Below are 18,319 nucleotides of genomic sequence, written 5' to 3'. Positions count from 1 at the left end.
TGGGGAATGGGCAGTATGCCCGTTTGTAGTTTAATGCAGAGCATGGAGTAGGAGGGACTAATAAAGTGTTTTTGATAATTTTGTATTAGGTCAAATAGAAATCCTAGTTGTGTTTGTGTATATCGGCTTTATTGAGACATAATTTCACATACCATGCATTTCAACATTGTAAGTTCTGGTTATATTTTTAAAAAGCACTTAATGAAAGCAGAATGGGTGATATTATTGTACATTATAGTTCCAAAGTACAGTCTGCTAATTTTGTTGTGCTATGTAGTCTGCACCCCACCCCCCAGTGCTCATTAACTTCTAATTACAGAAATCTCTCAGAGACATTAGAGAGGAAATCTTAAGAATGTCTAAGATGAGATTCTTCTAGACTTCAGCTATATGGTGAGTTAGCTAAAAGCAATAAAGTGATTTGAAGATCTTCCCTTCTTCCAAGCAAAAGAAGGAAGTTATTTGGTGCTTAGCTTTAGATTACCTCATCTTTGTCTTTGAGAAATAAGAAATAAACACGAACACATACAGTACAAACACCTATATACATGCATACACATATATACACATAAATTGTACAGATCTTTCTCTTTGCTTTTTCAGCTAAATTGATCAGACTCTTGGGTTGTTTTTGGAAGTGTTTGGAACATTTTTTATGTAATACAAAAAAATTTGTAAGTAGGTAATATTTTTAGATTAGAACTAAAGACTATAAAAGGTGCATTGATGCTATGTATACCTGAAAATGGTCAAGGGCTTTGATAGAACTGAAGGGAAAGGTCATTGCCTTCATACAGAAATGCTATGAAGTGAAAGGAGATGGCGTGGGCATGCTCAGTCCTAAATAAAATAAAACTGCATTGAATTATCTTAAAAGTTATGGGCCCTACAAGACTATACTTAATTGTTCATTAAATAAGCAGAAGTTTCAGAGTTCTTTCTATATTTGAACATAATAATTGGAAACAGAAAACTCTTCAATCATAGAGTTGTTTTTAGTTCAAGTAGCACTTTCTGGTCTATTTGAAAGGCTTGCCCCTTTGGGAAGATGTATAGCCTTTATCTCATGCCATCCTTGATTAAGCGTTAGCCTTGACTTCTCTAGGGCGCACTGTTCCTCATAAGGATGTGTAAGGTGGGTGGAGGCGAGGCATTTGTAGCTGAACTTGTATATGCATAGTGAAGAATTTATCAAGCTACATTGCTGTGAAAATAAGAATTCCTGTAAGAAGGCATTCTTAATATAATGGGTTTTCAACCTGAAGAATGTGTATGTCTGTGTTCGGGGCAGGGGGTCATTTTTTTGAGGAGAGGATCGAAATTTGCAGAAAGGACTGTTTTGAGTATTGGAGTCACGTTTTCAGTGTCTTTGTACTTCTCATATTGCCCGGCAAGGCTTTCCTCTATATGATGAGGATTCAGTAAATGTGGGAATTATTTTGAAGCCTTGTTATCTTTACTAATGGTAGAAAATTGTTGCATTTTACCAGTCTGTTATATTCTAAGGAATATGTCTGATCTAATTCCTAATTCAAGATGGCAATTAAAATACTTTTTTAAAAGTACACTAAGAATATTTTTACCTAGTATTAGTATTTTATCCAGCGAACACATTTGTCTTGATGTAACTTAGGAAACACTTAAAAGTATTTGGTCCCACAAATAATTTTTTTAAAATTGTTTTAAACACTTTTTGTGGTAAATTGGAAGCTAATCTACTTTTTTTTTTTTTTTTTGCCCAGGCTGATACCCATACTTTACCGGACTGCTTAGTAGACAGTATTACTGTGTTTACCTAACATTAATTTGTGTTAAGGTTAATAAAATGGTTCAGTGGTAATGGAATGTTCTTTATAGATTTGGGCAGAAGTGAGATTTCTGTTTTCCCCCTACTCTAACTGGATTGTAATGTTTTATTTTAGCGTATTTTATTTGAAATCATCTGGTTCAATTTTTACTTTGTTATGAATTCTTAATGGGTATAAGGAAGACTTGGCTATGAGAATCTGAAATCAAAATGTTGCCAACGTTTACTTACAGTGAAGATGGTTTCAGTTGCTCTAAGTTGTTTCAAAGCTAAAGAGCAGTATGGAAAGCTCAGCATTTGTTTTGATTCTGCTTTAAGAATGCATTGTAAAGGGCAGGAGGAGCTCAACACCAGCTGGAAGCACATCCCTGTCTCCTTGGTTTCTGCAGAGTCAGGATGAGCGCAGGACCAGAACCAGGGGCTCAGTGTCTCTTGTGACGTCTGGTTTCTCATACTAGATTATCAATCTTCGATCCAGTTCATACAGTCTAATAGTTCCTGTAAATCTGACCAGAGCCTGGAGCCTGCACTGATATTAAGGTAAATGTCTAGGCAGTTCTAGTTCTGGAAGGAAAATTTTTAAAGGGAAAGCAAAAAACTAATTTTCCTTACTCTTATAGGACATTTAAATGATGCATCAGGATCCAGGAAGCACAGAGAAACACGTAAAAGAGTTTGGAGTGATTGCTATGGTTTGTGTTTTTTGAAGAAAATGAGAATTAAATGCTTTTCTATCTTGATGCTTGTTTTAGGGGTTGTAGAAGGTGATTTAGCTGCCATAGAAGCATACAAGTCATCAGGAGGAGACATTGCACGTCAGCTCACCGCAGATGAAGTACGCTTGCTGAACCGTCCTTCTGCCTTTGATGTTGGCTATACTCTTGTACACTTGGCTATACGTTTTCAGAGGCAGGATATGCTAGCAATATTGCTTACAGAGGTAAGTTTTGCATTTTGGTTAAATGTTCTTTTAAGGAAATCTGTTCTTTAGTTTTCATTTTTGATTTTATAATGTTTCTCTAAGCAGCTTTAAAATGTTTTGAATTCTTTTACCCCCTTTTAAAAATAACATTAAACTTAAGAGACTTAATTTTTAAGGGTGTATGCTTTCAAATATTTGAATAGTCACAACAATGTTTGACTCATCATGTTTGGTTCATACAAACCTGGGATGTATCTGTCATTCTTTAGTCATTCAATTAACAGATATTTATTGCATATTTACCATGTGCCATGCACTGGGCTAAGAAGGGATAGAATTGTAAAGATATTGGCTCTTTCTTGATTAAATCTCCAGCAAAGTAAAGAAATGAACAGGTAATTCTGTGCAGCCTGTGCCCTGGTATATGTAAATGCCAAGCGTTACGCCAATACTTGAAGAGTTTTGAGGTGTCTTGTCGTCTTTCTTATAGCAGGTAATGTTTTTGCTGCAATTTGAAGAGAAGGAGTTAGGAGTTAGCCACATGAAGTGGATAAGGGAGAGAAGGGAAGTTGAGGAAAGCATTTTTACAGGGGGCAGAGATGGCGGAATTTGTGGTGAATCTAGGGACTTGCAGGTGACTAAGCATGGCTGAGATGGTGATTGGGAATGGAGAGAAGGGAAGTCTGAAAGATAAGCAGAGGCTGGATTATGAAAGATCTTCTGTGTCAAGGAATTTGAAGATTATCCCTAGGCACTGGATGGTGTTAGGTACGGGTGCAGGGGAGTGAGCAGAGCAGATTGTGTTTTGGCTGCTGCACACTGGAGAGGGGCAAGCCTGGTTAGGAGGGAGTTGCAGAGGTGCTGGCAAGAACTTCTGCCAGAAGGGTAGCCATAGAAGGGTACCCAGAAGGGTAGCCTTAGAAATGGGAAGAGGGTTAGAGGGTTGGAGAGACTGAGACAGGCCCTCAGTCTGAAGAAGTAGACTGATTGGTTATGGGAAGATATAGTGTGGATGTAAGTTGATTCTTCAGTTTCTGGCTTTCATAACTAGGTACATGCTACAAATGATAGAGATTGTGTATGAATTATTCAGGATGTGACTACATTATCCAGGTTTTTTTTTTTTTTTTTAAGCTGGAGTCTCACTCTGTTGCCCAGGCTGTAGTGTAGTGGCACGATGTTGGCTTACTGCAACCTCTGCCTCCTGGGTTCAAGCGAGTCTCCTTTGTCAGCCTCCCAGGTAACTGGGGTTGTGGGCACATGCCACCACGCCTGGCTAATTTTGTATTTTTAGAAAGGTGGGATTTCACCATGTTGGCCAGGCTGCTCTTGAAGTCCTGACCTCAAGTGATCTGCCCGCCTCGGCCCCCCAAAGTGCTGGGATTGTAGGCATGGGCCACCGTGTCTGGCCAAGGAAACATTTTTTAATGGTAAGAGAAATAGAGTAAAAGTGCAGAGAGTCATATTAACTGTGGATTCAAATTTTGTCAGTATACATCTTTCATATATACTTTTGCATATTTGTGTATTCAAATTTGCCAATATTTGGGAACCACTACAGGGCACTGTATAGGGATTAAAAAATTTGAAGGTTAGATGGAAACATGATTGTAGTAGCTAACCACTGTGTCCAGTTTGGTAAGATTCCAGTGAAGCCGGGGTGGGGGGCTCGAGAGACTGAAGGCCATGATGAAAACAAAAGGGCAGGCTTATTGAGTATAAGGGAGAAGGGAACTTTTCAGATAGAGGGATCCAGGTTTTGGAACGTGAGATAGAAAAGTTGGAGTTTTTCTGGTGTCGAAGGCCTGGCTGCATTTGTGTTGTGGTGCCTAGTTGTGTTGTCTATTGTATATTGGAAGGGCCGTCAATGTGGAGTTGTAGTTGCTGGTGGTGACGGGAGCCAGGATAAAGAAGGTGGTTGTGAACTAGGGTGAAAGTCTTTAGGGGCTCCCCTAAAGGTAGGTAGAAGATTATTACAAGGTTTCAGAGGGGCCATTATGAGTCATTGAGCTCCTGAGACAGTCTGAGGACTAAACAGTGGGATGATGATAGAACATCCGTATATTTATTGCAGTATCACAGATTGTCTGGAAACTTAGCAGCTAAGACAACAAATGTATGTTATCTCACAGAGTTTGTGAAGATTAGAATCCAGGAGCTGCTTAGCTGAATAGTTTTGGCTCACGATGTTATGAGGTTGCAGTCGAGTGGTCCAGGGCTGTAGTTGTCAAAAGACTCAACTGGGGCTAGAGTATCTGTTCCTAAGCCCACTCAGGTGGCTTTTGGCAGGAGCCTTCAATTCTGTGCCATGCAGGCCTGTCTACAGGGATGGATGCTCATGATACAGCAGCTGGTTTCACCCCCAGCAAGTGATCCAAGAGAGGCACAGAGTGCGAGAGTGATCCAGTGTCTTTGAAACCTGCAGTGTCTTTTATAAATGGATTTAGGAAGCAACATACCATTACTTTTGCTGTATTCTGTGGGATGTGTAGAACAACCCTGGAACAGCGTGGGAGAGGTGGAGGGGATTTGTTCCAGGCAAAGAGCAAAATTGGTCACGGATTCAGTCTCCATGGAGTAAATACTCCAAAGGACAGAATTAAAGGGGCCAGTAGGGAGACTGGAAGTGGGGGAGTCTGGACTAAGTCTAGACTAAGGGGGTGTGTTGCAGAGAATGCTCAGCCAAGTTCTTTTGGAATGAGAACAGGAGAACATTAGAGTTGGTGATATGTGTGTGGGGCAGGAATTTTCATCGGATTCTGTGTCATGGACCCTGTTGGTAGTCTCATGAAACTTATGGACTCCTTCCCAGAATACTGTTTTTAAATACATAAAATAAGAAGTAAATGAGATTACAAAGGAAATCAGTTGTATTGAAATACTAGCTGCCAAAATATTAAACTAAATTTGTGATATATAAGAAAATACATTTTAATATAGGTAAAAAGTTGGGGAAAATTGATTTAACTTGAATTAAAACCAAATTCCCATTAAAGTACATGGACCATTCCCAAGATCATGGACCCTAAGTTAAGAACTCCCAGCCTACGGAGATGGTTGAGAACCATAAGGTTGAAGGAGGTGAGAAGGTGAGTGGCAGGCTGCAGGGGCATATCCTGCTTAAGGATGGTGGTGGAAGGGGTTGTTTGGGGGCTAAGTTTCTTTTAGAATGTTTGTGGTAGTCAGGGTGCAGTCCAGGTGGTTTTTGGAAAGGTCTTTCCAGGTTTTTGGAAAGGGCCTGAGAGCTAGCTGATGGAAATAAGCTGTTTTTGAATTTACTTTGGGGGAGCCATTTTAACTATGTTACTTGAGAAATAGTCAATTATATTCTGAAAATACTTAATATTTGGTTTTTCATGTTTGAGTGTTGACTAATGGTTGGGCTCATGGAGTTAAGATGCAGTGAGAATTTTCATGGTTAATGGTAATCTTGACCAATAAAGTCCAGTTGAACTGAATTTCCATGTAGGAGCTTTTTAATTTTTTATTTTTTTCTTTTCTTTTGAGACAAGCTTTCTCTCTGTTGCCCAGGGGTGTGATCACGGCTCACTGCAGCCTTGACCTCCCTGGCTCAAGCGTTCCTCTCACCTTTCAGCCTCCCTAATAGCTGGGACTACTGGTGCATGCCACTAATGCCTAGCTAATATTTTGGGTTTTTTTGTAGAGGCAGAGTTTCATTATGTTGCCCAGGCTGGTCTTGAATTCCTGAGCTCAAATGATCCTCCTGCCTTGGCCTCACACAGTCCTGGGATTAGAGGTGTGAGCCACTGCACCAAGCTGGAGTTTCAGAATAGGGAGTCAGGTGACTGTGTTGGCTATGCAGGGTTTTTTGAAATATTTCTTTAATAGCAGTAGCAGTTAGTTGTTTGCATATATGATGTAGATAACATTATCATTAAACCTTACTCTTTGAGAAGAAGAAGGGGCTGGAAGACCTGTTGCTTCACACCCCACTGTGGCTGGAAGGCTACCTTTGGGATAGTCGTCCAGGTTGGTGACATCAGGGAACAGGCTCACTCTGGGTTCCCACGGTATTCTCTTTGGGGGTTTTTTTTTTTTTGGCAGAGTCTCTTTCCATCGCCCAGGCTGGAGTGCAGTGGCGCGATCTCAGCTCATTTCAACTTCCTCCTCCCGGGTTCAAGCGATTCTCATGCCTCAGCCTTCCAAGTAGCTGAGACTACAGCTAATTTTTGTAGTAGCATTTTTAGTAGAGACAGGGTTTCTTTCATCTTGTTGGCGAGGCTGGTCTCGAACTGCTGAGCTGAAGCAATCCACCTGCCTCGGCCTCCCAGGGTTGGTGGGATCACAGGCGTGAGCCATTGTGCCTGGCCTCGAATTCTGTTTGTTACTTGCAGATGCTCAACTATGATTTTAGAGTTCTGTGTATGTATTTTTATTTAGCTCCACAAACTAGATATGACTGAAATGTAAGGTTAAATTAAATCTTTGCAACATTTGTTGCTATTTAGCATTTTAAGAAGAATTAAAAAAATAACAAAAGAAAGTTATAGCCTTCCTTGGATTGTTGTTTTCTTGCTTAGAGGCCTGTGCTGTAGTGCTCCCATCTCACTCCTGTCAGGCTGAGCTTCAGAGGTTGGCAGTCTGTGTTTAAACTTGGAGATGCCAGATGCTTTTTTAAAAACTCAAGAGTGGTAACAAATGGAGAGGAAGAAAGGGCTTGAGGTCAGTGGGAACTAACCCTTTAAATACCGTGCTTTTTTTTTAAGTCCAAGTTAGGGTACTTGAAACTTGTGGGAGAAGAGTGTTTGCAGTTTTCCCTTTATCAGCTGTGATTCTCTGCTTCTAAAGAATGTTTTTATTGTGTACACGATGGTTAGTCTGCCTAGATTTTCTGTCCTCCCTCCTCTTCCTGTGATGTGTCTATGAACAACACCCTTTTCCATACGTTTTTTGTGCATCTTTGAGTATTTCCTTGTGATAAATTCTTAAATAGAATTACTGAATCAGAGGATAAAACATTTTTATGACTGTTTCTGAAAAGTTATACTGGTATATACTTTCATTGGTAAGGAAATAATACCCAATGTATTTTAAGATTAAAGAAAACCTTGAGTTATTGGGAAATTTTGCTGATTTCTTTTAAATACTGTTGTTTTCTGCTTCCATTTATGATACATGAGATGAGAGGAAAGTTTCTTTTGTATTTAAGGTGTCTCAACAAGCAGCAAAGTGTATTCCAGCAATGGTGTGTCCTGAACTGACAGAACAAATCCGGAGAGAGATAGCTGCCTCTCTTCATCAGAGAAAGGGGGATTTTGCTTGCTATTTTCTGACTGACCTTGTAACATTTACATTGCCAGCAGGTAACTCCAAAATCTAATGTAAAAAGACATTTTCATTTTATTATGGTTACGTTTGTGTATAGGTGAAAAATGTTTCTGTTAGAAAGCACATAACATAGCTACTATATGTGCATCTTAAGTTACTTGACTGTCTTATTTATGCTAGAAGTGAGCATACGGAGGACTACTTGTTAGTAAATGCGTTTGCTATCTGAGAGGAAGACAGCAGTTGATAGTAACGAATTTCTTTGTGGACCTCAGATTATTTTTTAAAAATCTGTTTTACTCTTTTATTTTTCTCTTTGGTCTTATTTTAGAATATCCTTTAAATCTCCTTTGAAAAATTTTCCCTTTTCGTGCTTGTGTGTTATTTTGAAATTAGATAGCTATATTGGTTACCTGGTATTAAGAGATGGGATTAGAACATGCGCTTTTGATGGGTAGAGTCAGGTTATTTGAATTGAACACACTGCATTCTCTTGAATATGTCATTCCATTTTTACTCATTTTATTTATTTCTACTATGTTTGTGAAGCAACTTTTCATTTTTCAATTCATTGACAGTTGAAAACATCCTCCAGAATGCTTTTTGTCAGTTGGCATTGAATAAATACACCAAACACCAAAAGTTTCTAAAATCTTTCATCTGAGATTCTGAGATCTGTTTGTTTTGTTGCTGTTTTTTTTTTTTTTTTTAATTGAAATGGGGTCTTGCTCTGTTGCCCAGGCTAGAGTGCAGTGGGCATGATCATAGCTTACTGCAGCCTTCAACTTCTGGGCTCAAGTGATCCTCATGCCTTGGCCTCCTGAGTAGCTAGGACTATAGGCACATGCCACCCACTCCTGGCTAATTTTTAATTTTTTTGTAGAGATGGAGTCTCGCAGTATTACTCGGGCTAGATCTCCGTGTTTTTAATTTTTATGTTCAGACAAACAGATTTTTACAAATTGTAGGAGATAGTAATTAAGTTTTCTGAAGGGCCGGGCGCGGTGGCTCACGCCTGTAATCCCAGCACTTTGGGAGGCCAAGGCGGGCAGATCACGAGGTCAGGAGATCGAGACCATCCTGGCTAACAGGTGAAACCCCGTCTCTACTAAAAATACAGAAAAATTAGCCGGGCGTAGTGGTGGGCGCCTGTAGTCCCAGCTACTTGGGAGGCTGAGGCAGGAGAATGGTGTGAACCCGGGAGGCGGAGCTTGCAGTGAGCCGAGATTGCGCCACTGCACTCCAGCCTGGGCCACAGAGCGAGACTCCGTCTCAAAAAAAAAAAAAAAAAAAGTTTTCTGAAATTGGAGGAAGTTTCATTTGAAATGCACTTGTTCTGTGTATTTAAGCTTACTCCAGAATGATTAGATTTTTAAAAATTTATTTTTTATTTTTATTTTTTGAGACAGGGTCTTACTCTATCACCTAGGCTGGACTGCGGTGGCAAGATCACGGCTCATTGCAGCCTTGGCCTCGCCAGGCTCAAACAGTTCTCTCACCATAGCCTCCTGAGTAGCTGGGACTACAGGTGTCTGCTGCCTTGTCTGATTAATTTTTGTATATTTTTTGTATAAAGACAGGGTTTTGCCATGTTGCCCAGGCTGGGCTCAGAGTCCTGAGTTCAAGCAGTCTGCTGGCCTCAGCCTCCCAAAGTGCTGGAATTATAGGTGTGAGCCATTGCACCCGGCCCAGAAAAGAAATATTTTATATCACACATGTTATATTGTATATTAAGAAAAAGCTATCTGATTACCTACAATGGAAAGGGAGTTATGTTAGAGAAAGTTACTAGTAGGTAATTAATAAGTGTAATTAAGTATAAGTTATGAAACAAAAGATCTTTTAAGTTTGCTTTTTGTTTGTAGATATTGAAGATTTGCCCCCAACAGTCCAAGAAAAATTATTTGATGAGGTGCTTGATAGAGACGTTCAAAAAGGTAAGCATGGAATTAATGAGTATAATTTACCTTTCATCTGATCAAGTAAGTTTTGTGTAGTAAGGCATGGTGTAGTTTGGTGTGTAGTCAACTTGCTTTAATTAAAGATGTAAAGTCGTGAAGTTCAGTGTTACATTGTATGGTTCACTGTTATAGAGTGAACAAATAAAGATAAAAAATTTTAAAACCTTGGTTCTCTGCTTCCTGTTCCAGAATGTATATATTTCTATATTAAACACTTTTTAGAAAATAAAACTGTAAACAATTTAAAAGTTGATTAAATTATTCTAGAGACAGAAGATGTTTCAAGTACTTGAAAGTTTATATTTCAATTGGTCAATTTTATTTAGGTGTTTATTGGTAAATTACATATAAACCATTTTATATCTAGAAAATAGGTTCTTCTCCCCATGAATATTCTCTAATGACATAGGTATGGAAATGAACATGTATTTAAATCCATCGTACAGAATTAGAAGAAGAATCTCCAATTATTAACTGGTCCTTGGAATTGGCTACACGTTTGGATAGTCGACTGTATGCACTTTGGAACCGGACTGCAGGAGACTGCCTACTTGATTCAGTACTACAAGCTACCTGGGGCATCTATGACAAGGACTCGGTGCTTCGGAAAGCCCTGCATGACAGCCTGCATGACTGTTCACATTGGTGAGCTGGCATTCTGCCCTGTTTCAACCCAGGAGTGCATTTGCTGGATTATTTCCTTGTGGTGGGATACTTTTTATGTCAGTTATATTTTCTATGGAAACTGGAGGAAAAACAGTTCATTTTGGACATTAAAATACTTTGAACATGTCCATGGTTTCTGTTTTTGTTTTTCCCCCAAGAAACGAGATAAAAGCAAGAATCAGTGTTTTTTATACATTTTTTTTGCTAAATTTTAAAATAGAAATATTTGAAGCTTCAAAATGCAAGCATTTATTGTTTCTATAAGACAGAAGTAGTATATTTGAACATGTCAAATGCAGCATTTCAAGTTATATATAGTAGCCTTAAATATTGATAAGGCCATTGCTCATCTTTTTAGGGATTGATTGATCCATCGATGGAAGCAGGGTCTGTCTGGCTCAATTGCTGTGCTGGAGTGCAGTGGTGCAGTCTTGGCTCCACTGCATCCTCCACCTCCTAGGCTCAAGCCATCCTTCTACCTCAGCCTCCTGAGTAGCTAGAACTACAGGTGCTCATCACCATGCCCGGCTGTTTTATGCATTTTTGGTAGAGATGGGGTTTTGCCATGTTTCCCAGGGTGGCTTTGATAATCCTGATCTCAAGCAATCCGCCTGCCTGAGGCTCCCAAAGTGCTGGGATGACAGGCCTGAGCTGCTGCACCCAGCCTTATTGAATATTCGTGTTCACCTAAGAGGTTATCTTGACATTGTGTTACAAGTTTTTTTCCTTCCTAAGGGAGTCTTAAGATCACATTTTTTATTTTGCAAATTTTTAAACCCATGGAATAATGTAAAAAAAATTCAGTGCAATAGATCCTGGCATTTTCTTCATTCAGTTGAGCAGTTGTTAACATTTTGTCACACCTGCTCCATGTCTCCATACAGAAAGACTCGTGGGTCAATTCGTTGTAGACATCATGAGGCTTTACCCTTCAAAATATCAACATACATCTTTCCAGAATAAGAATATTCTTCTACTCACCCACATCCCCATTCCTACATCTAAGTAATTCAGCATTGATTCTGTTATCTAACAGTTCATAATCACATTTCTTCAATTGTATCAAAGTGTTCTTTATATTTTTTAAGAGCATGCAGTCACTGGAAAAATAATTGTTTTTGTGAATGAATAGTTCAGTCTTTACATTTATTTGACTTATGTGGTATTTTCTTGGTTCTTTGAACATATTTCATTTAGTTATTACAGGCATGAGCCACCGTGCCCGGCTTATAAATTACTTTCTTGAGAGCTAAATTGTAGATCAAAGCATAATGCAGTATGGCTGGGGTTTGTGGCTTATGCCTGCAATCCCATTGCTTTGGGAGGCTGAGGCAGGTAGATCATTTGAGGCCAGGAGTTAAAGACTAGCCTGGCCAACTTGTTGAAACCCTGTCTCTACTAAAAATACAAAAATTAGCCAGGTGTGGTGGTGCATGCCGGTAATCCCAGCCATCTGTTCGGGAAGCCGAGGCACGAGAATTGCTTAAATCCAGGAGGAAGAGGAGGTTGCAGCGAGCCAAGATCGCGCCACAGCACTCCAGCCTGGGTGACAGAGTGAGACTGTCTTGCGGGGAGCAGAGGGGGAAGCATAACGTAATAGAGTAACAATTTGTGGGCACATTAGAGAAATAAAATAGCTTCCTGGATGACCTGATTGGAATAAAGCTAAAGAATGAATGTGTCACTCAGGTAGTTTTAGTCAATTAGTAATTGTCCTGGAGAGAGGGCTTTTTTGTGCCTCTTAGTGGAGACGGCTGTCTGGTAGTATGAAGTAGGTTCATCGGGCTAGATAAGCCTGGTGCTGGTCTGTGCTCTGCCTGTCTGGCCCTCTTGATCAGATCCCGTGGTCACCAAGCAGCTTCCTGTTGCTGATTTTCTTAGCTTCCTACTGCTGATTTTCTTGACCACTGCTATGGGCCCGTCTATGTCAAGAGGACGAGCCTGGTTTCGTTCCTAGATAGTGGGTTCTTGGCATTGTGGTTTCACAGGTCTGCCTTGTAGTTTTGGTTAATGTGACTCTGCCCTGTGAGATGGAAAGCCAGGTTTGAACTGTGGTAAATCTACCACTTTGCAGGTCCTCTCTAAAAAGGCAGCCAGTAATCTTTTCTTTGGTGGTAATTTCCTTTTTTTTTTTTTTTTTTTTTTTTGAGGCAGAGTCTTAATCTGTCGCCCAGGCTGGAGTGCAGTGGCACGATCTTGGCTCACTGCAACCTCTGCCTCCCAGGTTCAAGCAATTCTCGTGCCTCAGCCTCCCAGGTAGCTGGGATTACAGGTGGCGCCACCATACCTGGCTAATTTTTTATATTTTTAGTAGAGATGGGGTTTCACCATGTTGCCCAGGCTGGTCTCGAACTCCTGAGCTCAGGCAGTCTGCCCACCTCGACCTCCCAAAGTGCTAGGATTACAGGTGTTGAGCCACTGCGCCTGGCCTTTTCTTTGGTGGTAATTTCCTGATCTGTTGAAAAGTCAAAAGTACATTGTGGATTTTAGAAGTGGTGTCTTTTTTTTAGTGGTGAGGGTTTTTGTTGTTGTTTGTTTTTCGAGAAAGGGTCTTGCTCTGTCACCCAGGCTGGAGTGCAGGGGCACGATCTTGGCCCACTGCATCCTTTGCTTCCTTGGGCTCAGGTGATCCTTCCACCTCAGCCTCCTATGAGTAGCTGGGACTATAGGAGTGTGCCACCACACGTGGCTAATTTTAAAATTTTTCTGTAGAGATGAGGTCCTCACTATATTGCCCAGGCTGGTCTTGAACTCCTGGACTCAAGCATTTCTTCTGCCTTAGCCTCCCAAAGTGCTGAGATTACAGGCATGAGCTACTGCACCTGGCCTTTTTTTTTTTTTTTTTTTTTAAAAAAAGACATTTGTAGTGAGTAACAATTGCTTTGGGGTTTATGCCCACCTGTTCCTCAGAGCTGGCTATGGGTGATCTTATGAGTGAGTTGTCACTAATGTTTGTATCGGGACTGGAATTCTCAGATGGTTGCAAGTCATTTGAGGTCCCAGAAGTCTAGCATAGAGATAGGGAGATTGTGGGCCGATCTCTTGAGCCTAGGAGTTCAAGACAAGCCTTGGCAACATAGCGAAACCCTGTCTCTACCAAAAAATACAAAATTTAGCCAGGCGTGGTAGTGTGTGCCTGTATAGTTCCAGCTACCTAGGAGGCTGAGGTGGAAGGATCGTTTGAGCCTGGAAGGTTGAGGCTGCACTGAGCCAAGATCATGCCACTGCACTCCGGCCTAGGTGACAGAGTGAGACCCTGCTATGGAAAAAAAAAAAAAAGATGCTTGGGGGGAGAAATACAGTCTGATGTAGTAAATAGGCTAGATAGGGAGTGGCTACTAGGGTGAGAAGGAACTAGGCTGTTTGTTTACAGCCACTGGCCAGAGTTGTTGCAGCAGAACTTTTAGTCCATAGCCCTGACTCTTAAAGGATGCTTCAGGAGTGAGCACCTAGGGCTGGCATATGGACAGGTGTCCCAGAACAGCATGGTTTGGCATTACCTCCTCCAGTCCCTGCCACTGGGGAGCTTTGTCTGATGGTTTACAGTTCAGGCATAGGAAGCTGCATTGATTACAGTGATCACACAGACATCCTTACAGTATTGGGGGGTGGGTTGGGATGAAAATTAGTGGTTAGATAGTAAGTGGTGTTGCCATGGATTTGGGAGATCAGATACACTAGCCTTAAGGACCCTTACATAGTTCTTGTGTTGAGTTGCGTTAGGTTTGTCCACTGGGCCTGTCATGTGACCAGCAGAGAGTAGAGTGAGAGTGAGTGAGCAGCCGTGGGTTTTCTAGGCCAGGAGAGGAGGAGCCAGCATGTAGCTTGTGTAGTCTCCTTTTTAAGATGCTCTTTGCTGAGGTGCCTTTTGCACTTACTTGAAATCAGCTGGAATGAGATGTTTTCTTTTTTTTTTTTTTTTGAGACAGAGTCTTGCTCTGTCGCCCAGGCTGGAGTGTAGTGGCGCAATCTCGGCTCACTGCGAGCTCCGCCTCCCGGGTTCTTAAGAAGAGATGTTTTCTTAAGTCATATAAGATACATAGTAAGAACTGAGAAAGCAATTTTCTTTTATTTGAACCCCTCCACCCATCACTTCAAGATAGGCTATTTGTGTTTGTAGCTAGCTGTGCTGTTCTCTTGGATACCTGTGATTTTAGCTGACTCAGGTTCTCAAGTCTGAATATATTGTACTTGCCTTTTAGTGACATGCCAACCCAATTTCCCAAGGGGCAGGTGGAGGCGTTTAATGTAAATTGGGGAAAAAAATCAATATAAGTCTTTTAGAATTATTCCTTTTTTTCTTTTTGGAGACAGGGTCTTGCTCTGTTGCCTGGACTGGAGTGCAGTGGTACGATCTTGGCTCACTGCAACCTATACCTTGTGGGCTCAAGCAGTTCTCCCACCTCAGCCTCCCAAGTAGCTGGGACTACAGGCACATGCTACCATTCCCAGCTAATTTTTTTTTTTTTTTTTTTGTATTTTTTTTTGTAGAGACGGGGTTTCACTATGTTGCCCAGGCTGGTCTCAGACTCCCACCTTGGCCTCCTAAAGTGACTGTTTTTTTTTTTTTTTTCCAAATTTTTTATTATTATTATACTTTAAGTTTTAGGGTACATGTGCACAATGTGCAGGTTTGTTATATATGTATCCATGTGCCATGTTGGTGTGCTGCACCCATTAACTCGTCATTTAGCATTAAGTATATCTCCTAATGCTAAAGTGACTGTTTTTGTTATGAAGAATTATCTTCCGGGCCTTGTGGCTCAGGCCTGTAATTCCAGTGCTGTGGGAAGCTGAGGCTGGAGGATTGCTTGAGCTCAGGAGTTCAAGACCAGCCTGGGCAACATGATGAGACCCTGTCTGAAAACAAAAACACAGTGAGATACTACTTCACATGCACAGAAATGGCCATAACCACAAAGACAAACGATAACAGTGTTGTTGAGAATTTGAGGAAATTGGAATCTTCATACATTGCTGATAGCAACGAAAAATGTTCTAGGTCTTGAACTCCTGGGCTCAGGTGATCTTCTAGCCTCAGCCTTCCAATTAGCTGGGATTGCAGGCACATGGGCTCCTTGTGATTTTGATTTGTATTTCCCTATTTAAGTGATGATACTGAGCATCTTTTCATGTGCTTATTGCTCATTCCTGTATCTTCTTTGGTTTAGTATCTTTCCACGTCTTTTGCTCATTTTTAAATAGGTTGTCTTAATACTGATTTGCAGATGTTGTTTGTATCAGGTCCCTTATTGGATATCTGCTTTGCAGATAATTTTTTCTATTCCGTGGCTTGTCTTGTCACTTCATTAGCAGTGTCTTTTGAAATCACGAGTCTTTAATCTGATCAAGTTCAGTTTATCAGTGTTTTTCTGTTATTGCTCATGCTTTTGCTGTGGTATCTGAAGAGATTTTTGTCTAGCCCAAGGTCACAAAGATTTATTCCTGTGTTTTCATAGAAGAAGTTTATAGTTTTAACTTTTACATTTAGGTCATTTTTGTTTTACATTTTGAGGTCATTTTTGTTTAAAGTGTGAGGTGTCCTAAATTCACCTTTTTGCATGTGGATACCCAGTTGTTTCCATACCTTTAATTGAAAAAAACCCTTTCTACATTCTGTTGCCTTGGCGATTTTGTCGAAAATTAGTTGACCATAAAAGTAAGGGTTTGTTTCTGGACTCTCAGTATTTTTCTATTGATTTATTTTTCCATTGGGCTATCCTTATGTCAGTACCAGACTGTCTGGATGATCATATCTTTGTAATACATTTTGAAATCAGGAGTGTAAGTCATTTGACTTTGTATTTCTTTTTCAACATTGTTTTGACTATTTTGAGTCCTTTGGATTTCCATATACATTTTAGGATACAGCTTATCGATTTTTGTAAAAAAGACAGCTGGGATTATGATTGGGATTGCATTGAATCTGTAGATTAATTGGGGTGATGGTGGTATTGCCACCTTGACAATATTGAGCCTTCCATTCCATGAACATGGAATTGAGTTTTGAATGTTAAACCAAACTGGTATTCCTGTACCATTTGGTCATATATTGCTGGATTTGGTTTGCTTGTCTGTTCTTACGGAGACTCTGGTAGTTTCAGAGTTGATGTCTTGGGGTGGTGAGGATGAACATTTTAACATGTTTAGTTTTAAAGTATATTTTATTGAACTCCCTTCTTCAGTGGTCTTTGAAGAGTTTTGAGTGCAATCACCATTGAATTTCTGGCTGACTTAGCTGTCTTATTTATAAAGTGATTTTAGGCACCAAGAAATTTCTAACTGCATATAACTTTCAGTATTAACAATTTCTCTGTTTGATATTTCTCCTTGAACTTTTCAAAACAATGTATTTCATCACTGTTGCCAAAATTTTCAAGACACATTTCTGTGTATCTTAGCGATTATAAAAGAGGAATATACATATTTTAATTTTAAAACATTTGGAATTATGATTAAACATCCTCAGTTACTTGGAGTATGAAAAATGTTTTAAACTGAGTTAAACGTCTGGAACATTATATTTTAATTTCTTTAGAAAATATATTAATTTACTTTCTAAGGAGCCCTTCATTAAATTACTGTAAAGTTACTTGTGACACCATCCATTTAACTTTATTTTTTTTTCCCCCAATATAGCCGGGGTCTCACTATGTTGGCCAGGTTGTTTTGAATTCTGGACCTCAGGCAGTCCTCCTCCTCCAGCTTCCCAAAGTGCTAGAATTACAGGTGTGAGCTACCACATGTGTTCACGTTTAACTTTAATATGCTGAAACTTTTTAACAGGAACAGATTTGTCTTTTGTTTCTTTTACCTAGAATTCAGATTTATAGAAGATAAATGTGATGTTATAAACAGATTAAATGTCGGTCTGCATTTTAGAGGTCTTAGTTGGCTTGTTTTTATAAGACAGTGAACCATAATTTTGAGCATAATTATTTCTGAATTTTTATATTTGACAGACAAAGAATCGATGTTGTTTTCAGTAATTCAGTGTTAAGCATAAAGAAAGAATGTTTTCTGTCATTGCAGTGGGTTTCTTTTTGGTTGCTTTTGAATTATTAGGTGATCATCAGAGAGAAATTATTTATGGAAAGAAATCTCAGGGAGATGATACTATGAACACACGGAATATTTCCCATCTGTTGTTTATACAAGTGATCAAGTAGGTGGTGTACTATACATTGATAGAGAAATGTAGTGTCTTTGTATACAGCATTTCAGATGACTTTTTTTTTTTTGTAAACTAATTGTAGACAGTGGAAAATAACCAGTCTCATCATTAGCGTTTGAAGTTTGAAAATTTGGTTGTTGGTAAATCAAATTCTGGCTACAGATGTTAAAGGATGTTACAAGGTATCTGCTAGTGGAAGAGGGAGGCATTTTTCATTTGAAAAATACATTACCAACCAGGCAAAATAAAATTATTAATTGTTTCACAAACTGCTTAAAGACTGCATTAAATAAAAATGATCAGAACTTTAAATGTTTTATTTATAGAAGACTTATTTATTTATTTATTTTTTTACTATCCTGCTTTTTTAGGTTTTACACACGCTGGAAAGATTGGGAATCATGGTATTCTCAGAGCTTTGGTTTACATTTTTCCTTGAGAGAAGAACAGTGGCAAGAAGATTGGGCATTTATACTCTCTCTTGCTAGTCAGGTGAGGAT

At 39.7% G+C, this 18,319-nt stretch overlaps 1 protein-coding gene across 2 annotated transcripts in view; it reads left to right on the top strand.

Annotated features, from left to right (window-relative positions):
• The window catches only part of ZRANB1 (zinc finger RANBP2-type containing 1), a 69,114-nt gene that overhangs the window by 47,632 nt on the left and 3,163 nt on the right, over positions 1-18,319 (top strand). For both annotated transcript variants that reach the window (XM_032175603.2, XM_058435909.1), the window contains 5 exons: positions 2,560-2,747; positions 7,900-8,053; positions 9,884-9,955; positions 10,426-10,624; positions 18,191-18,311. In XM_032175603.2, the coding sequence (XP_032031494.1) occupies positions 2,560-2,747; positions 7,900-8,053; positions 9,884-9,955; positions 10,426-10,624; positions 18,191-18,311 (734 nt within the window). The remainder of the gene's footprint in view (positions 1-2,559; positions 2,748-7,899; positions 8,054-9,883; positions 9,956-10,425; positions 10,625-18,190; positions 18,312-18,319) is intronic.

This window comes from Hylobates moloch, unplaced genomic scaffold (genome assembly GCF_009828535.3).
Source record: "Hylobates moloch isolate HMO894 unplaced genomic scaffold, HMol_V3 SCAFFOLD_3, whole genome shotgun sequence".
Lineage (NCBI taxonomy): Eukaryota > Metazoa > Chordata > Mammalia > Primates > Hylobatidae > Hylobates > Hylobates moloch.
This window is presented reverse-complemented; position numbering and strand designations above follow the sequence as displayed.